The sequence below is a fragment of the Melitaea cinxia genome, chromosome 2 (assembly GCF_905220565.1).
Source record: "Melitaea cinxia chromosome 2, ilMelCinx1.1, whole genome shotgun sequence".
In the NCBI taxonomy this organism is placed as follows: Eukaryota; Metazoa; Arthropoda; class Insecta; order Lepidoptera; family Nymphalidae; genus Melitaea; species Melitaea cinxia.
The window spans coordinates 15792773-15809938 of NC_059395.1; the positions used below are offsets into that span (position 1 = coordinate 15792773).

At 31.6% G+C, this 17166-nt stretch overlaps 1 protein-coding gene across 1 annotated transcript in view; it reads left to right on the forward strand.

Annotated features, from left to right (window-relative positions):
- Positions 1 to 1434: 1434 nt before the first annotated feature.
- The window catches only part of LOC123662111 (GTPase-activating Rap/Ran-GAP domain-like protein 3), a 95202-nt gene continuing 79470 nt past the window's right edge, over positions 1435 to 17166 (forward strand). Inside the window, exon 1 of the mRNA XM_045596998.1 lies at positions 1435 to 1598. Within this exon, the coding sequence (XP_045452954.1) occupies positions 1435 to 1598 (164 nt within the window). The remainder of the gene's footprint in view (positions 1599 to 17166) is intronic.

Here is a 17166-nt window from a genome sequence, read left to right on the forward strand (position 1 = left end):
TTATATGCAAGAATCAAAAAAAAACAGAAGTGTGTGGTTACGGCATCGAAGAATATAGCCACCCCCTCTCTTCCTGTGGGTGGCGTAAGAGGCGACAAAAGGATAACACAGTTCCACTACTACCTTGGAACTTAAAAAGCCGACCGATGGCGGGATAACCATCCAACTGCTGGCTTTAAAATACACGGGCCGAAGACGGGCAGCAGCGTTTTCGGTGCCACAAATCCAGCCCTGCGGTCACCAACCCGCCTGCCCAGCATGGTGACTATGGGCAAAACACATGAGTTCACGCCACTTTTGGCGTGAAATTTGGAGGCCTATGTCCAGTAGTGGACTGCGAAAGGCTGCTGTAATGATGATGATGATGTTGATGATTATGTGTGCAGTGTGCAGTGTATAATATGCAGTGTATAATATGTAGCGTATAAATAAATGAAATTACCCTGAAATTATTTTATAACAAATTTTAAATTATTTTGCATACCCCTATTTATTCTTTCTCTTGAATTAATAAACACTGATAAAATTTTATGTATGTTAAAAATATTTAATTTATGGATTCCTATTTAGAATAACAACACTACTGTAACTTTTCTAGTTACCAACTCATATGCTAAAGACAAAACTTGCGTCCATAATATATGAAACCTTACTAACAGATATGTAACACAATAGTAGTTTCCTAACAAGGCTTAGTAAGCTCCATCCATCATACTGAGTTCAAAGAAACCTGACATTGACATAAAAATGCTCGCTGAATAATACGGTGTAGTAAGGGCAGCTTGAGGGGTGTCATAAGGTTAGGTGTTTGTAGCGCTGACGATACGGCAGTTTTCAGTCGCGAAGGAGCAGTCGGCTGAGTCACATCTCGGCTCGATCCAGCCGAATTCGAAAACGCGGGAAACAAACTATAAAAATTCTACTAAACTATATTTCTCTTTAATATTGTTTTCTTGGTTCTTCGTCAGGAAGTAAAGACGTGTATTGAGAGTTTGTTTGACTGGTAGTTGAATTTTAGGATCATATGTGATGTAATGAGTTAGTTCTGTTTTCAAATACGATTGTTTTTCACGGTGATTTACAAACCTAGTTGTGAAATATATGTTTAAGTGATACCTAAGTTGCTAATGGTGTTTTTTATAGCTTTGATCGAAAATTTTCATGTTTTGATGATCAGAAAAAAACAAATATCTTAATATACTAGTACAACTTGTGTTGCAAATATTATTCCTATATTAACCATAAATCTTAACTTATAAATAACTTATAAAATAAAAATAAATATCAACAAATTGTATTAGGCATCCATACTGATTCTTCTGAAATCTGATGTCAAAAAAAGTACAAAAAGTGTTTGGCAATCGAATGACAGTCAGAAGTTAGGGATTGGTAATCCTTGACTAAGCAATCTGAGATTCTATCGAAGCCGATCGGATGGTGTGCGATGGTGGCGCCATGCTTTGCCTGGAGTCGCTGATGACGCGATGGCGTGAAAGAGGGGAGCGCGAAGGGCAGCGCGCGCGCTCCCACAGCCTCTGCTCCTCTGCAGCAGATGGAAGTCTCTTACAACTGCTGCACAGAAGAGCCAGTAGTGCTATGTAAGTTAAATAAAAAGGAATGTCAATATCCTAATATAATAAAAATTCTCTTATTTTATAGGATACGAATAGTGTAAATTAGTCCACAACACCGCTCCTATAAAGATTAGTGAATAAAAGTAAAAGTAAGTAGTTTTTATCAACGATTTTATCATGCGTTGCGCAACATTATAAATTCATCTGAATTTCCATTTGAATACATACAAAAATTCATTTTTATTGAAATAAAATGGAGAAATATTTGAAACATTGAATGTTATATAATAACATTTTTTGTTTCGTAAAATAAAAGAAAAAATATTGCAATTTTTTATAGTAGTATACCACAAAGAAAAAATAATAATTTAAGATAATATAGCAAATCTTTTTTGTAATAAAAAACAAATATATTCACATTTCTGTTAGAAACCGCATGGGTTCCAAACACATATATCACGGCTGTATCTCTTTCGACTGTCGAGATAGGAAAGGAACCTAAACATATATATTTTCTTTAAATAAAGAGATAAGTATTTGTAATTGTACTAATAAACAGTGAGTGCTCCATAAATTATTTAAAGATAGATTTTTGATTAAAATTTTAATTTAAATCTATACTTGATGAAAAATTGCATACTTTTATGATTTGAATTCAATTATGATCACTGAATTATTTCAAACTGCTAGCTCTGATGTCAAGTGAGAAGAATAACTGTGTCACAAGCCAACGCTTGGGCCGATCGTGCCTCTCTATCGCTTGTTTCGTGCTCTCGCTTGCAAGCTTAGGCTCAGGCGGAACGTGACACTTTTTCGGGCGTGCAGCTGGTGTTCATCGATTTATAAGACGTTATCACATCAAAAACATATTTGATTTTATCATATCCAATATTTTCACTAACTTTTCACGTATTCCGACCAATAACCAATTCGTTAAAACATCATTAAATAAATTGAAAAAGATGTTTTGTGTGTACAATAAACAAAATAAAACAATAGTTTGTTCAAAAACAAGTGAAACATCTATTGTGCCCATGAACTGCATTTTTGGATCGATGCGGTATCCGTGGTGCATCGCATCATTCTTTGCCATTTTATGAGTTGACCGTAAAATGATATTATACGTAGCATACAATCCTTATGCTATTCATGACTGGAACTGCAATATACGTTAACGATTCGATACTTTTTAGTGAGCAAAAGATTTTGTAAATAACATTTTTATTGAAGTTAACAAACAAAGCTCTCAAATACTCAAGGAATGTTTGAAAAGTTTTAAAATAATCCAGTATATGTGCACGCTGTTCTTATATAGTACCTAAGTATTTTTTTTCTTATACATGCAATCTAACTGGGACAAAATTCTGCCGTTACAATCATGTGACGGCAGTAGATCAAAAGTCGATTAATCACAAAATTTTCGATAAGTTCAAATGAGTGTATGAAATCATAATATCCAAAACAAGACATAATTTTTAATTGTCTACTAGGAAAACTAACTACTTACAACGAAAAACTTGGCCTAAAAGTCAACCATCAGTTATTGGAACACGTTCGAAACTACAGAGTTGCGGTCCTGCAAAGTTTTATGAAAAACGATCGAATAATACTTTTTGTTAACCGACTTCCAAAAAAGGAGGAGGTTCTCAATTCGACTGTATTTTTTTTTTATGTATGTTACATCAGAACTTATGACCGTGTGGACCGATTTCGACAATTTTTATTTTAATCGAAAGGTGGTGTGTGTCAATTGGTCCCATTTAAATTTATTTGAGATCTAACAACTACTTTTCGAGTTATATCTAATAATGCGTTTTTACTTGACGCTTTTTTCGTTGACCTACGTTGTATTATACCGCATAACTTTCTACTGGATGTACCGATTATAATGATTCTTTTTTTGTTGGAAAGGAGATATCCCGTTTAGTACCATGATAAGGAAACCAGGATCTGATGATGGGATCCTGGAGAAATCGTGGAAAACTCTTGAAAATCCGCAACAACTTTTTACTGGGTGTATCGATTTTAATAATTTTTAATTTAATCGAAAGCTGATGTTTGTCATGTGGTCACAGATAAATTTTATTGAGATGTAATAACTAATTTTTGAGTAATCTTTGATAACGCGTAGTTACTTGACTATTTTTTCGTCGATCTACGTTGTATTACTCGTCAATGTAATTGAAGTCGGTTTTTTTCGTTTGTGAGCAAACACGATTATTTATTTAAATGTCGACTACATTTGCTTCTGAGTCGGAGTAGCAAGGGCTAAGAGGTTTCACTTGATTTATGACAGTGATAATTTAGACTACGCTCAGCAGCATTTTATTAATCATCAACATGTAGCCATTATAAAAACATCTGTTGAAGTCGTGGAAAATGAGTTTACAAGCTGTTAACATTAATTAAAATAGACTCGTAATGTAATAACTGTAATGTATTCATAAAATTTCAATAGCCATACTTGTAAGACTATTTATTTTATTTTATTTTTGTGCTTCGTCACTTTTTTAACAAACCTAAAAATAATTTAATAATATATATATTTATTACTGCAATATATTAAAACATGTATGAGAGGTAGGCTGAAGTGAGAGGTATTCATGATTACTGGAAAATGCGATGTAACCTCTAAAGCCTTCAAAAGGTGAACTAAACACAAAAACAAACTAAAGGTAGACGGACTAACATGAAATTTCATTAATGCGAAAACTTTACTAAAAGATTATAAATTTTTCTCATAAAACTGAAACATATGTAAAGGTCGATAAAGTAAACGTATCTTCTAGAACAGTTATACAAACAATGTTGTAGCAAAACTCGTGTTTTCTTAGGAAAGATTGACACTGCGGTTTTTAATAGGTGCTTGGCCTACAAACGGATCATTCAATTGGAAATGTTGTTTTTAACTTTCTAGTAGGTTACTTACTATGTGTCACAACTTGTATGAGCAGATTTATTTACTGAACTTATTTTGAGGTATGTTTTAAATGTTTTTGAAGTAATGGTCATACATTATTATATATTAAATACATACATAAGTATTTCTTACTGGCTCCACTCTTGTGACTTCGACACAACGGTAACACAATTTTAGATCTTCGGATTTATTTCCCCTGGAAACAATTCTTAAGTTGACCCAGTAGTTTTTGATCCAAACATTATAAACTTTAAAAATATAAAAATACAAATGACTTCCTCCTTATAATATTATCGTATATAACATTTTTTACTATGTAAGCCTTTTGTACTTAGTAAGTAGTTAGTAAGTAGTAACTTACTTTTTTGGAAACACAAGCAATCGTAAAAAGTAATATATGTTACGTTACCACGCAAGTTTAATGTTTTGCGACGGGAATATTACAATTTTATACGTATTAATTTACATTCATACAATGGCTAAAAAGTCTACGGAAAAACAAAGGAAAGTAACGACATGTCACAATTGTGGCCTACTTTTGAATAAGGACAAATTAGGTCAGTCCCAAGAGATAGCCAATAAGATGCAACGGACACTAAACCCATACAAATCGAGAACATTCTCTTGGATTGTTACTTTGGCGCTCGCATAATGCGATAGGCGTCTAAATTATTGTTTTTTGAATACACTACTGCAGTATTTAAAGGATCTTTTGTAAAATTTAAAATTCTACCTCAATTTATGAAGATTTTCTATTATTTTTGTGATTTCAAAGACTTTTTTTTGGGTTCCGTACCTCAAAAGGAAAAAATGGAACCCTCATATGATCACTTTGTTGTCCGTCTGTCTGTCAAGACCTTTTTTTCAGGAAAGCGTGGAGGTATAAATGGACATATATGGATGGTGGACAGAAATTTAATTTAAAAATGCTGCAGCTAAAATACGTAAAGGGAAAAAATTTAAAGTAAGATAATTTTAAACCATATTTAAAACGCTTAGTTTTGAGTAATTTCATATATGAAGTTGGATCATCGAAAAAATAAATCCCTAAAAGTGTTCCTACTGGTGAATAATGTGTTACCTTTACACCGCTATCTCTGCACTCATAATTCACAAGTATTCTTAGCTTTATAATAACGAACATTTTGCAGGTTTTAATAAAAAAATCTAAAACATGTACATCCGGATGCAGGATCGCTTGGTAAATTAAATTCTAATTTTTTCTCGTTAAATAGCAACTATTTTTTTACATCAAATTTATTACTTTCCTTTACTTTTATCGGTTCTTCGAAAATTTCAAGATAGCCTTACAGCCTTAAATTTCAATTAAATTGTCCAATTACAATATTTAAATCTATTCAAATTGAAATATTTTTTTCCAACTTTCCTAAATTTCCATTTAATTTAACAGACCGTTTCAAAATGAATTATTTAAATGAGTTTATCTACATATAAACCACAACCTAAAAATCAGATATCTTTGACAACAGTTAAGCTAATTGGACAAAAGTGTTTTCTTTTTCTTACCTTTCCTAAAATAACTTTACACCTCAACGTTTTGTATTAATAATAAATCTTAAGTTATTTCAATATTATTATTCAATGTTGATATAATTTCAATAATTTAAAGTTATTTTAGTATAACCTGGGTTAGCTATTTTGGGTAAGTCAGTTTTTAAATATTTTTAATAATTTTCTCATTAAAAGTTATCTATTACGGTTTTGTCTAAAACTGGCGCGTCATCGACTTTTGCAGTGAAAAGGTTAAATGAAACTAAAATAAATATTTCAATAACAAAATACATTTACTTAAGTATACTAATCATAACACTACAACCGCATAACCCCTTAAGAGAATACCTCTATATCATAGAATCTCAATGATTAATATATCATATGACCTTAATTTAGTTATTCATGTGTACAAGTTTAGTAGCCCACCACTTAAACTCTAATTTAATCTTATACCTTTACCTTTCTTGTGACACGGTCTGTATTTAACAATAATTGTGTTTGGTAGCAAACGAAAAAAAAACCGTAACCTTAAAATATATTATAAAGATTAGCTTCATATTTTATGGACATCTCGTTCAGCTACGAGTTTTAACTAGTTTAATATTTTGTATGGTCTCTGATATTTTTGAATGAAATAAATCTTTCATTTTACAATACAAATACGCTGTACCGTTATTAAACGCATTATAACACTTTTGAGTAAATTCAGATAAGGGCGAAGAATAAATAAGAAATGTTATAATATGCTTATGACTAGCCTGTTGGTGCAGTTCGTAGTGATTCCGCTTTCTGCTCCGATGGTTGTGGGTTCGATTCCCACCCCGAGTCTGGGTGTAATATAAATATTTATTTATATATGAAACCCGTATAATATAATTCATATACCCGTATCTTTATCTTTAGACCTACTTACGTGCAAAATATTTTGACAAGCTATACTATAAGAAATAATAAGTACTATTGTTAATTACATTATTAAATCAAAACTAAAATAAAGCGATTATATAAATTTTTCTTTCTTATTATAAAATATTCTATAATAACGAAAACCGTTTTCCACCCTGAAAGACAAAAAATTCATTTGATTTAGTTTATGTCTAAAAGATAGGATATTTTTACAGAATTCTGTGAAATATGAAATTTGAGTGCGATCTGGTTACAAACTTTCGAGTATGTATACAATAGAACTGCTTAATCATCATTATTGAACATCGCTCTGGTGTAGTTTTGCGTGCACCGTGTGAGCACTTACACACCGCCGATTACGCGTTTGATTCCCGGTCATGATGGATATTTGTATTTGTTGTTGTATCCTTGCGGGTCTCCCCACCGTGCCTCGGAGAGCACGTTAAGCCGTCGGTCCCGGTTGTTATCATGTACACCTGATAGCGATCGTTACCATAGTAGGGAATATATCCGCCAACCCGCATTGGAGCAGCGTGGTGGATTAAGCTCTGATCCTTCTCCTACATGGGGAAAGAGGCCTATGCCCAGTAGTGGGATATTACAGGCTGAAACTAAAAGATACATTGTACACAAAAATATCTCTATCATTTTTTGTTTCTAATATTGTAAAATGTAATATTTTTGGAAAAAACAACTTAATTATTCAATAAAATTTATTGAATACATACATATTTGAAATAAGAAAAAAATACATCATAAATAATTCTGAGAAAGTTGCAAATGAAGAAAAATTATGTAATATCGCAAGACCATTAAATATAAAAATTATACATAAGAAGTGTAAAAGACTCCAAAAAACTTTTGAAACAATTTGACTGAAAAAAAAGTAAACGGAAAACTTCATTGTTAAATGTGATACTGCTACTGCGTCTGGATAACGTAACAGACGCAATCATATTATATAAACTCTGTATAACCAGAGTACGGACATTGTGCATTTTCTTGCGAAGTACAAAGTGTAGACGATCTATATCTATCTAGATTGGTCTATAGTCAATATAAATTAGTGCAATCGTCTATTGCTTTAACACAAATCCATCTAAGATTGAAGTTTGAATTTAAGTAGTTCGTAATGCAATTAATTAATCGAACGAACAATGACGTAGTTGACTTCTTTGAACAAGAATAACTTAATTTATAAGCCACTCTCATAACATACAGTGCTTAAAATGGTTGGTAAATCTAAACTTTAATTATAAAATACTATCTCACCGAAATATTTAAAATAAACATTAATTTAATCATAAATTGAGAATACTATTTAATTCAACGCTATATTCCTGGTTCAAATTATGAGATTGTTGTATGAAACATTTTATAAGGAAATAACATTTTACAAATGTTTGAAGATTAAGTTAAGTGACGACACGATATTTAAAGATAATTGTATTTGCTCGCAAACGAAAAAAAAACGACTTCAATTACATCGACAAGTAATACAACGTAGGTAGACGAAAATATAGTCAAGTAAATACGCGTTATCAAAGATTACTCAAAAAGTTGTTATCAGATCTCGATAAAATTTAAATGTGACCCGAAGATAAACATCAGCTTTCGAATAAATTAAAAATCATCAAAATCGGTACATTTTGTAAAAAGTTATGCGGTATAATACAACGTAGGTCGACAAAAAAATAGTCAAGTAAAAACGCATTATTAGATATAACTCGAAAAGTTGTTATTAGATCTCAAATAAATTTAAGTGGAACCAAATAACACACACCACCTTTCGATTAAAAATATTTTTGTCGTAATCGGTCCACCCAGTCAAAAGTTCTGAAATAACATACATTTTTTGGAAGTCGGTTAATAATCTCCACGAAACTGGGTTTAATGGAGCAAGTATATATAGCGCAAAATCCGGATATTGCAGCGTAAATTAAAATTTGGGAGCGTGGCGTATAAGCTTCGTTATTAGGTTTATAGATTTTTTTAACTAAACGCTTATTAAACGACGCTCTGGTGCTATTAGTTAGGTTTTATATAATTAAATATATTTGATGAAAGAAAGATACAAATATAATATTAATTGGCTATTGCTTATATATCTGGATTGAAATTGTTTATCAACAACTAATATAGATAAAGTTTTATCAAAATGAATCAGAATCTGAAAACTATATTGAATGCGTATTTTTATAGATAATAATAATAATAATAATATATTCTTTATTGTACACAAAAATATAAGCAAACAGTAGTAACTAAAAAAAAAGATCTACAAAGGCGATCTTATCGCTGAAGAGCGATTTCTTCCAGATAACCTTTGGGCACAGGACATGATATAGTAGTGACGGATAGGAAGTGTACAATATTCTTAAGAATGAATAAAAATAGTGTATGATAGATTCATTAATTCATACGCATAAACATATACAAATATCCACACATAAATAATCACAAATCACAAATACATAAAAGATAGATATAATTATGTTTCTCAAAATCACAAAACAAAAACCCGTCCTGACATTATAACTATCTTCAACTTAAAGGTAGCCCTATCTTTGTCTCGCCTTTAGTTACTCGTACTATAGGAGCCAGATATAAAGTTCAAGTTGTTGACCCAAATGTTTAAGCGGTTAGATCGTAAGATAACAAAGGTGAACCTATAACCTTAACATTTTTTTCGAAGTTTAGTTTTTAGTAAATTACTTAGTATTTTTGTTTATAGTTTTATATATGTAAGTGTATAAACACTGATGACTGTATGAAACACTTTAACTGAGGTAGGGCACAGCAGGAATTTCCTGCTCAAAATATGGAGAAGCCCGACTGGGGTAGTACCTCGACCTTACAGAAGATCACAGCAAAATAATACTTTTTCAAGCAGTATTGTATTCCTGTTGGTGAGTAAGGTGACCAGAGCTCCTGGGGGGATTGGGGATTGGGTCGGCAACGCGCTTGCGATGCTTCTGGTGTTAGAGGTGTCTATAAGCTACGGTAATCGCTTACCATCAGGTGAGCCGTACGCTTGTTTGCCAACCTAGTGACATAAAAAAAACACTATTTTATAAATTTAGTATTTCTATTGTGTTTCATATGAATGGTTCTCGTTCTAGAAAATTAGTACTAGTCCTATTGGTATTATTAGTAATGCGAGTTTGTGACGTTGAATGGTTGCATATTTTTTACTATTTTATGCAAAAAACACTGAACTAATTGTAATGGAATTTCGTACGTTACGTATTTCTCGTTAAATATCGAAGGTCAGTTAAATCAACAGATTTGAATTTTACCGTAAAATGTTAATATGATAAAGTAATATTTTAAAATCATCATTAATTTTTATGTAATCGCAAGTATTCCTTACTTTACTTTAAACTGTTGTAAATTATTATCAACACTGCGTTATTTTATTATAATATTGTTGAGCACTTTAATTTGATCGAAACCACTCTGACGATGATATTCATAAGTCTTCGGTCTTTAAAACTTTAATTATTTCGTATAGAATTTCGATAACTTGAAAACGTTACCTACAACAAAGGAGAAGATAAAGTAGACCCCAGCTTGTATTGACAGTTGTGAAATGATAAAATTAAATAAAATTAAATTAGATAATACGTTTATAACGACTAATATTTGTACTGCTACATAATAAGTAGTAATAAAGTCATAAATACGACACGCAAAAGTATTAGCTGTAAAATTTAAATAAAGCTCATATCCGTATAAACGCTTCAAGTCATCTATGAGTATGAGTAAGTCATATTGTGAGGCTAATGAAATGCAAAGGCTTGAAAAAAATAATAGCCGTTGTAATAAAATATGTCCTAGCGAATTTGCATTCGTAGCGCGGAAAACCACAATTAACACTAGTGTTATAAATCCTAAATCAAAAACTAGGTTAATTATACCTCTATACGAAGCCTTGGCGTTGGTATGTTTACGATTTTTGTAAGGTAAATTTGTTTCATTAATTGCGACCGAATACCGGTGATACAGTAAGAATATTAAGTTAAACAGTGTTAAAATTGCATAACATTATATTATAATTAATCAATAGCGTTTTTATACACATTTTTCATCGTTACATAGTATGTAAGTACACAAATGTCATAATTTTCAATTAAAACAAATAAAACATAGTTCAAAAACACAAATTATGTCTACTTTCTATTTTTTTACTGCATTTTTCTCAATATTGATAGATAATATAAGATAAGACTCTTCCATAAATTTGTATACGGTTAACATATAACGTAAATCATTAAAAAGCAATAAGTGATTAAAACAGACGTGACAAAAATAAGTATTAAGACGTGACTAATTTAGTATTTAAACTTGTTTTTTTAGACCATTTAAGATGTTATTGAATAAGAAAATCAATCAAACAGATATTATTGAAACGCATTAGAGCAGCGGTCACGGCACTATATGTTTCGTTAGCGTTCGCGGGTTCGATCCCCGTACATGTATGGGTATTGGGCATATAGATGTTTGTCACGGTCTGGGCATTAGTGCTTGTGTATTGTGTGTGTTTCCAGACCCCTGACACACTAGAGAAACACTAAAGAAATCTTACTGACGGCCGTTGAGTTGGAAGCGTTTATTTTATTTATCAAACACCAAAGATCAATATTTAAAACAACTTCATTTCTAATAAATAACGTTTAAATTACAAATGCATTAAGAATGAGAAAATCGAATATGATACATAAATCGTTACCTGCTAAGAAGTTCCTTTATCACAACCTAAATCTTCAATAAAAGAAATTACACTTTTATATTGAAATACATAATAATAATTCTATCCAATAATCTATTGCCTAATGCTAGCGGAACACTCAGACTTGATTACATCTGAATTCCATAAAAATAACGCTAATAGAGTCTTCGGTATACTGTTTTCAAATTAAGAGACATTAACATAATTACCTACAGATCCGCTATATATTCGGAACAATATTTTTGTTTACTTACAATACTTGAACTTACTTGTGCGAAGTTTGTTATGAAGAAAAAGTTGTATTATCAAACTTGACGTTTTGACAATCAACCCTGAACACGTTTTGACTAATGTCACTGTGCCAATGCTTGTGTACTCGTAGATGTACATAATATATAATTATTTGTATGAACACAAATATTTTGCCTTAACACTATAATTACACAGTTATAATATCATTATATAACCGTATAATGTGTGTACAATAGTGTACATATTATGAATACACAAAACACACGTAGTACACACAGTAATTTTTCGCATTAATATATTTAAGCTATTTCCATAGCCATGCTATGCCTTACGGTCTGTTACTGTGGAGTAATGTTACAGATATTGATGATGTATTTATTTTGCAAAAAAAGGGGCTATATTCGCGGCATTTATAATCTTGTACGATGCTCGAACTTCCTACTATTCCCTTTCCTTTCCAATCTCATAACAATCACCATTTCCTTTAATTATAGCTATTGTTACACTGAACGTTTTATTATTAAAAGATGTAAATTTGTCAAACGCGTTCCGAATTGGTAAACTCTAATCATATTCGATTAATATTTTCAAGCAATATATGACAAGCAATATATTTTATGTATGACTCTTTGTGTAGTATGTCTAATTGTCTATATTATATTTGTGTTGTACCTTGTAGTTCGTGGACGTGAAGTATTCTTGTAGAAGTCACTGCTTTTGAATGATCGCTTTTGCAACCTTTATAATTAAATTACTTATTTTTGCTTTTTATATACTTATGTATGTTCATGACAATTAATTTTAGTTTATATATAACATCCTCAAAAACTTTGGGCATATTGATGCCTAACTTATTAGAGTCATTATTTATATATTGCTCTTTAAATATTATGTCTCACTTCAAAGCAAATATTTTCTTCTAAACTTTCGTTAAATCTGTTCGAATAAGTTTAGAGACGCGCTTGTTCTCGAATGATCGCAACTATTATGTCTTATTAAGTGTTTATTACTCAATGGCTGACACGTATTCGTCCATAAGTTTAATCTTCTACAAGTTACTTTAGTATCATACTAAAGTTTAAAAATCTTTTATATTATTAAGTACTAGTCGACGTGCATAAACATGCGTGACTAATGCTTTTTCTTTGTAATTTATATAAATTTTTTCTGTTCAATCATCCTTGAAAAGTCATTTATGATAAGGTTCACTTTTTAATAATTGACCTTTTTTTTATAAATGTAACAACAATGTTATGACAGATTGAAAAGATATGGATAAGTAAGAAGCGATTTTAGCCTATACTTATTTATATTTTTTTGACCACGCGTTAGCGGCACGGTCTCAGCCGGCGCCTCCCCGACCAAAATGCCGCGCTAGCCGTTTTTTGTGCACTTTTTTGGAGCTATCTACTTGTTAATGGAAAAAAGAATCAAACTAATAAAAACACAGTTAAATTCTGCATAATTTTGATTATACAATGGTAGATTTTTTTTTTTTTTTTGAAGGAATAGATGTTAAATAATCTCCTTACAACGATACCACAAAAATGAGAAATAGTGATTGATAATATGCATCTCCTCGTAAAGTAAACATTATTTTATTTTGCAACCGACACCAATTGATAGACAATTGAATACTGAACAATACGTAAGAATTTTTTTTTTCAAAAGACCCAAATTTGAATTTTTATAGATTTTTTTCTAAAATCTGGGCGTATTCACTACTGTAACTCAAGCACAGGGTATCGGAATTCAGTCTGCCGCAAGGTTTGGAGGGAGAAGCTTGTGTTGTTTGTCACCGTGTCGGGTAGCGCACGCTCAATTCACAATATCAATTAACAATAATAAATTTATTAGCATCTTGTTAGCATTTATTGTTGAAGTTTATTTTAATTAGTTTTTATCTATGATATCTTGATGATTATCTATGATAATAAAATTTACTTTGTTTTTATTTTATTTCTCTACTTACACTGTCTGAATAATAAAGATAGATTGCTTTTTAACCGACTTCTAAAAAAGGAGGAGGTTCTCAATTCGACTGTATTTTGTTTTAACTGACTTCCAAAAAAGGAGGAGGTTCTCAATTCAACTGTATTTTGTTTTAACCGACTTCCAAAAAAGGAGGAGGTTCTCAATTCGACTGTATTTTTTTATGTATGTGGATATCAGAACTTTTGATTGGGTGGACCGATTTCGATAAAAAAATTTTAATCGAAAAGAGGTGTGTGTCATTTGGTCTCATTTAAATTTATTTGAGATCTAACAATTACTTTTCGAGTTATATCTAATAATGCGTGTGCTGTGTGACTACGGCACTAAGGGATAACAAGGTTCCACAACCACCTTGGAACTTAAGAAGCCAACCGATGGCGGGATAACCATCCGACTGCTGGCTTTGAAATACACAGCCTGAAGACGGGCAGCAGCGTCTTCGGTGCGACAAAGCCAGTACTGCGGTCACCAACCCGCCTGCCCAGCGTGGTGACTATGGGCAAAACACATGAGCTCACGTTATTTTTGGCATAAACTTGTGGAGGCCTATGTCCAGCAGTGGACTGTATAGGCTGTAATGATGATAATAATGCTTTTTACTTGACGCTTTTTTCGTTGACCTACGTTGTATTATAACTTTTTACTGGATGTACCGATTTTGATAATCCTTTTTTTTTTGGAAAGGTGATATCCCTAGTTTTGTACCATGATAAGGAAACCAGGATTTGATGATGGGATCCCAGATAAATTAAGGGGAACTCTCGAAAATCCGCATAACTTTTTACGGAGTGTACCGATTTTGATAATTTTTTATTTAATCGAATCTGATGTTTATCATGACATTTGATATCATCATATTTAAATTTTATCGAGATCTGATAACTACTTTTTGAGTAATTTTTGATAACGCTTAGTTACTTGACTATTTTGTCGTCGATCTACGTTGTATTACTTGTTGATGTAATTGAATTTTCGTTTGCGAGCAAATACAATTATTAGCAATAAGATCGCCTGGTTGAACAATTTGTTACCATAATTGCTTGTTATGTAAATTTTGTTCTTTATTTACATGTGCAATAAAGTATATTATTATTATTATTATTATTATAGATCTCGCCTTCAATCCAAAAAGTCAACACCAAACGAGTATCATGAATACTTATACTTCACTACATAGTATAAAACAAAGTCGCTTTCCGCAGTCTGTATGCTAAGATCTTTAAACCTACGCAACGGTAATATAATAATGTACTAATATATAATATATACATAATAATGAAATACAATATATTTTTTATATATTAGTATCTTTTCATCTATATATATTTTATATTTAGTATCAGCATTGCACCCGTGCGACGCCGGTACGAGTCGCTAGTATTAGAATATAATTGTGTTTGCTCACAAACGAAAAAAAAACCCACTTCAATTACATCGACAAGTAATACAACGTAGATCGACGAAAAAATAGTCAAGCAACTACGCGTTATGAAAGATCACTCAAAAAGTAGTTATCAGATCTCGATAAAATTTATATGTGACCACATGATAAACATCAGCTTTCGATTAAATTAAAAATTATCAAAATCGGTACACCCAGTAAAAAGTTATTACGGATTTTCGAGAGTTTCCCTCGATTTCTCTGTGATCCCATCATCAGATCCTGGTTTCCTTATCACGGTACCAAACTAGGGATATCCCCTTTCCAACAAAAAAAGAATTATCAAAAGCGGTACATCCAGTAGAAAGTTATGCGGTATAATACAACGTAGGTCGACGAAAAAAGCGTCAAGTCAAAACGCAATATTAGATATAACTCGAAAAGTAGTTGTTAGATCTCAAATAAATTTAAATGGGACCAATTGGCACACACCACCTTTCGATTAAAATAAAATTTGTCGGAATCGGTCTACCCGGTCAAAAGTTCTGATGTAACGTACATTAAAAAAAATACAGTCGAATTAAGAACCTCCTCCTTTTTTGGAAGTCGGTTAAAAAGTTGAAAGTATTCATTATGAACGTAAGTGTAGTGACTGAATTCATTACTAAAATTATTTACGCACCAAAAAAATAAATTTAATTTACTTTTTATTGTACACAGCAATATATTATATATTATACTAATATTAAATAAAACATATTATATATATATATATATATATATATATATATTAAAAAAAAATTTAATGAATGCCATGTCTACGGATTCCAAGATCTATATTTTTTACGCATATTCGTAAGTTGTTTACCAAATGGCGCTAGTAGTGTTTTACGAAGTATTGTAGAGGTGGGGTGCGGCAAAGAGGGAACGAATGCTCAAGGTTATTTGGTCAGGGTAGCGCCTTAAAGCCGTTGCGCTGGTGGTTGCGGGTTTGATCCCCGCACATTGCATACATTTATATTGGATGTATTAGCCTTGGTCTTTGGGAGCTGTTGAGTGTGAATCTTTTATTTATTCATTTATATTATAATTTTAAATGTATAACTAAACTAGACACCATGTATGAAAATAATAGATAAAATCATCCAGGTTTGTATTAAAAATACCGGCCAAATATGCGAGTTGGACTCGCGGGTTCCGTACAAGCAAAATTAATTAAAATATTTTTATGTAACTAAAAATTTATGCTTTTCGCAGAATTTCCTTTGTCTGTACTATAAGACGTTGCTTCGTACTAAATTTTAAGATTCTGAGTTCACGGGAAGTACCCTGTAGATTTTCATTCCATTGCGAGTGTCGAAAATTTGCAGTATAAACGGCTGTAACTTTTGATTGCGTTGGCTTTGAAGTTTGATTTTTTCACAGCTCCAAGGGACAGTAGATTTGAGCACTTGATATGAATTTCAGTTTGATACCTCTACGTGTTCTTGAGAAAAACGGTCTTGACAGACAGACAGAACACAAAATGATCCTATAAGGGTCCCGGAAACTTTAAAAATTGTTCAAAATATAATTTATTCATTGTTGCACACTTTATTCTTGATGCTCATAATTAAATCATTCAATCTCATTCAACTCGCATTGTTATACTGTTTACATTGAAAGGGTTCTAACGTGACAACGCCCAAATGTGATGGCGGCAATTTGACGCCACGCGGCAAAATGATAAATTCGTTTGACCCACTTGCTGATTCCATTTTCTACATTATTATTTGTAGCTGCACGCACGTTTATAAATAAAATATAACAAAACCACAATAGCCTATAACTTATTTAAAGCTGATCCTGCAAATAAACAATAACAAATAATATATTTATTTAAAAAATAATT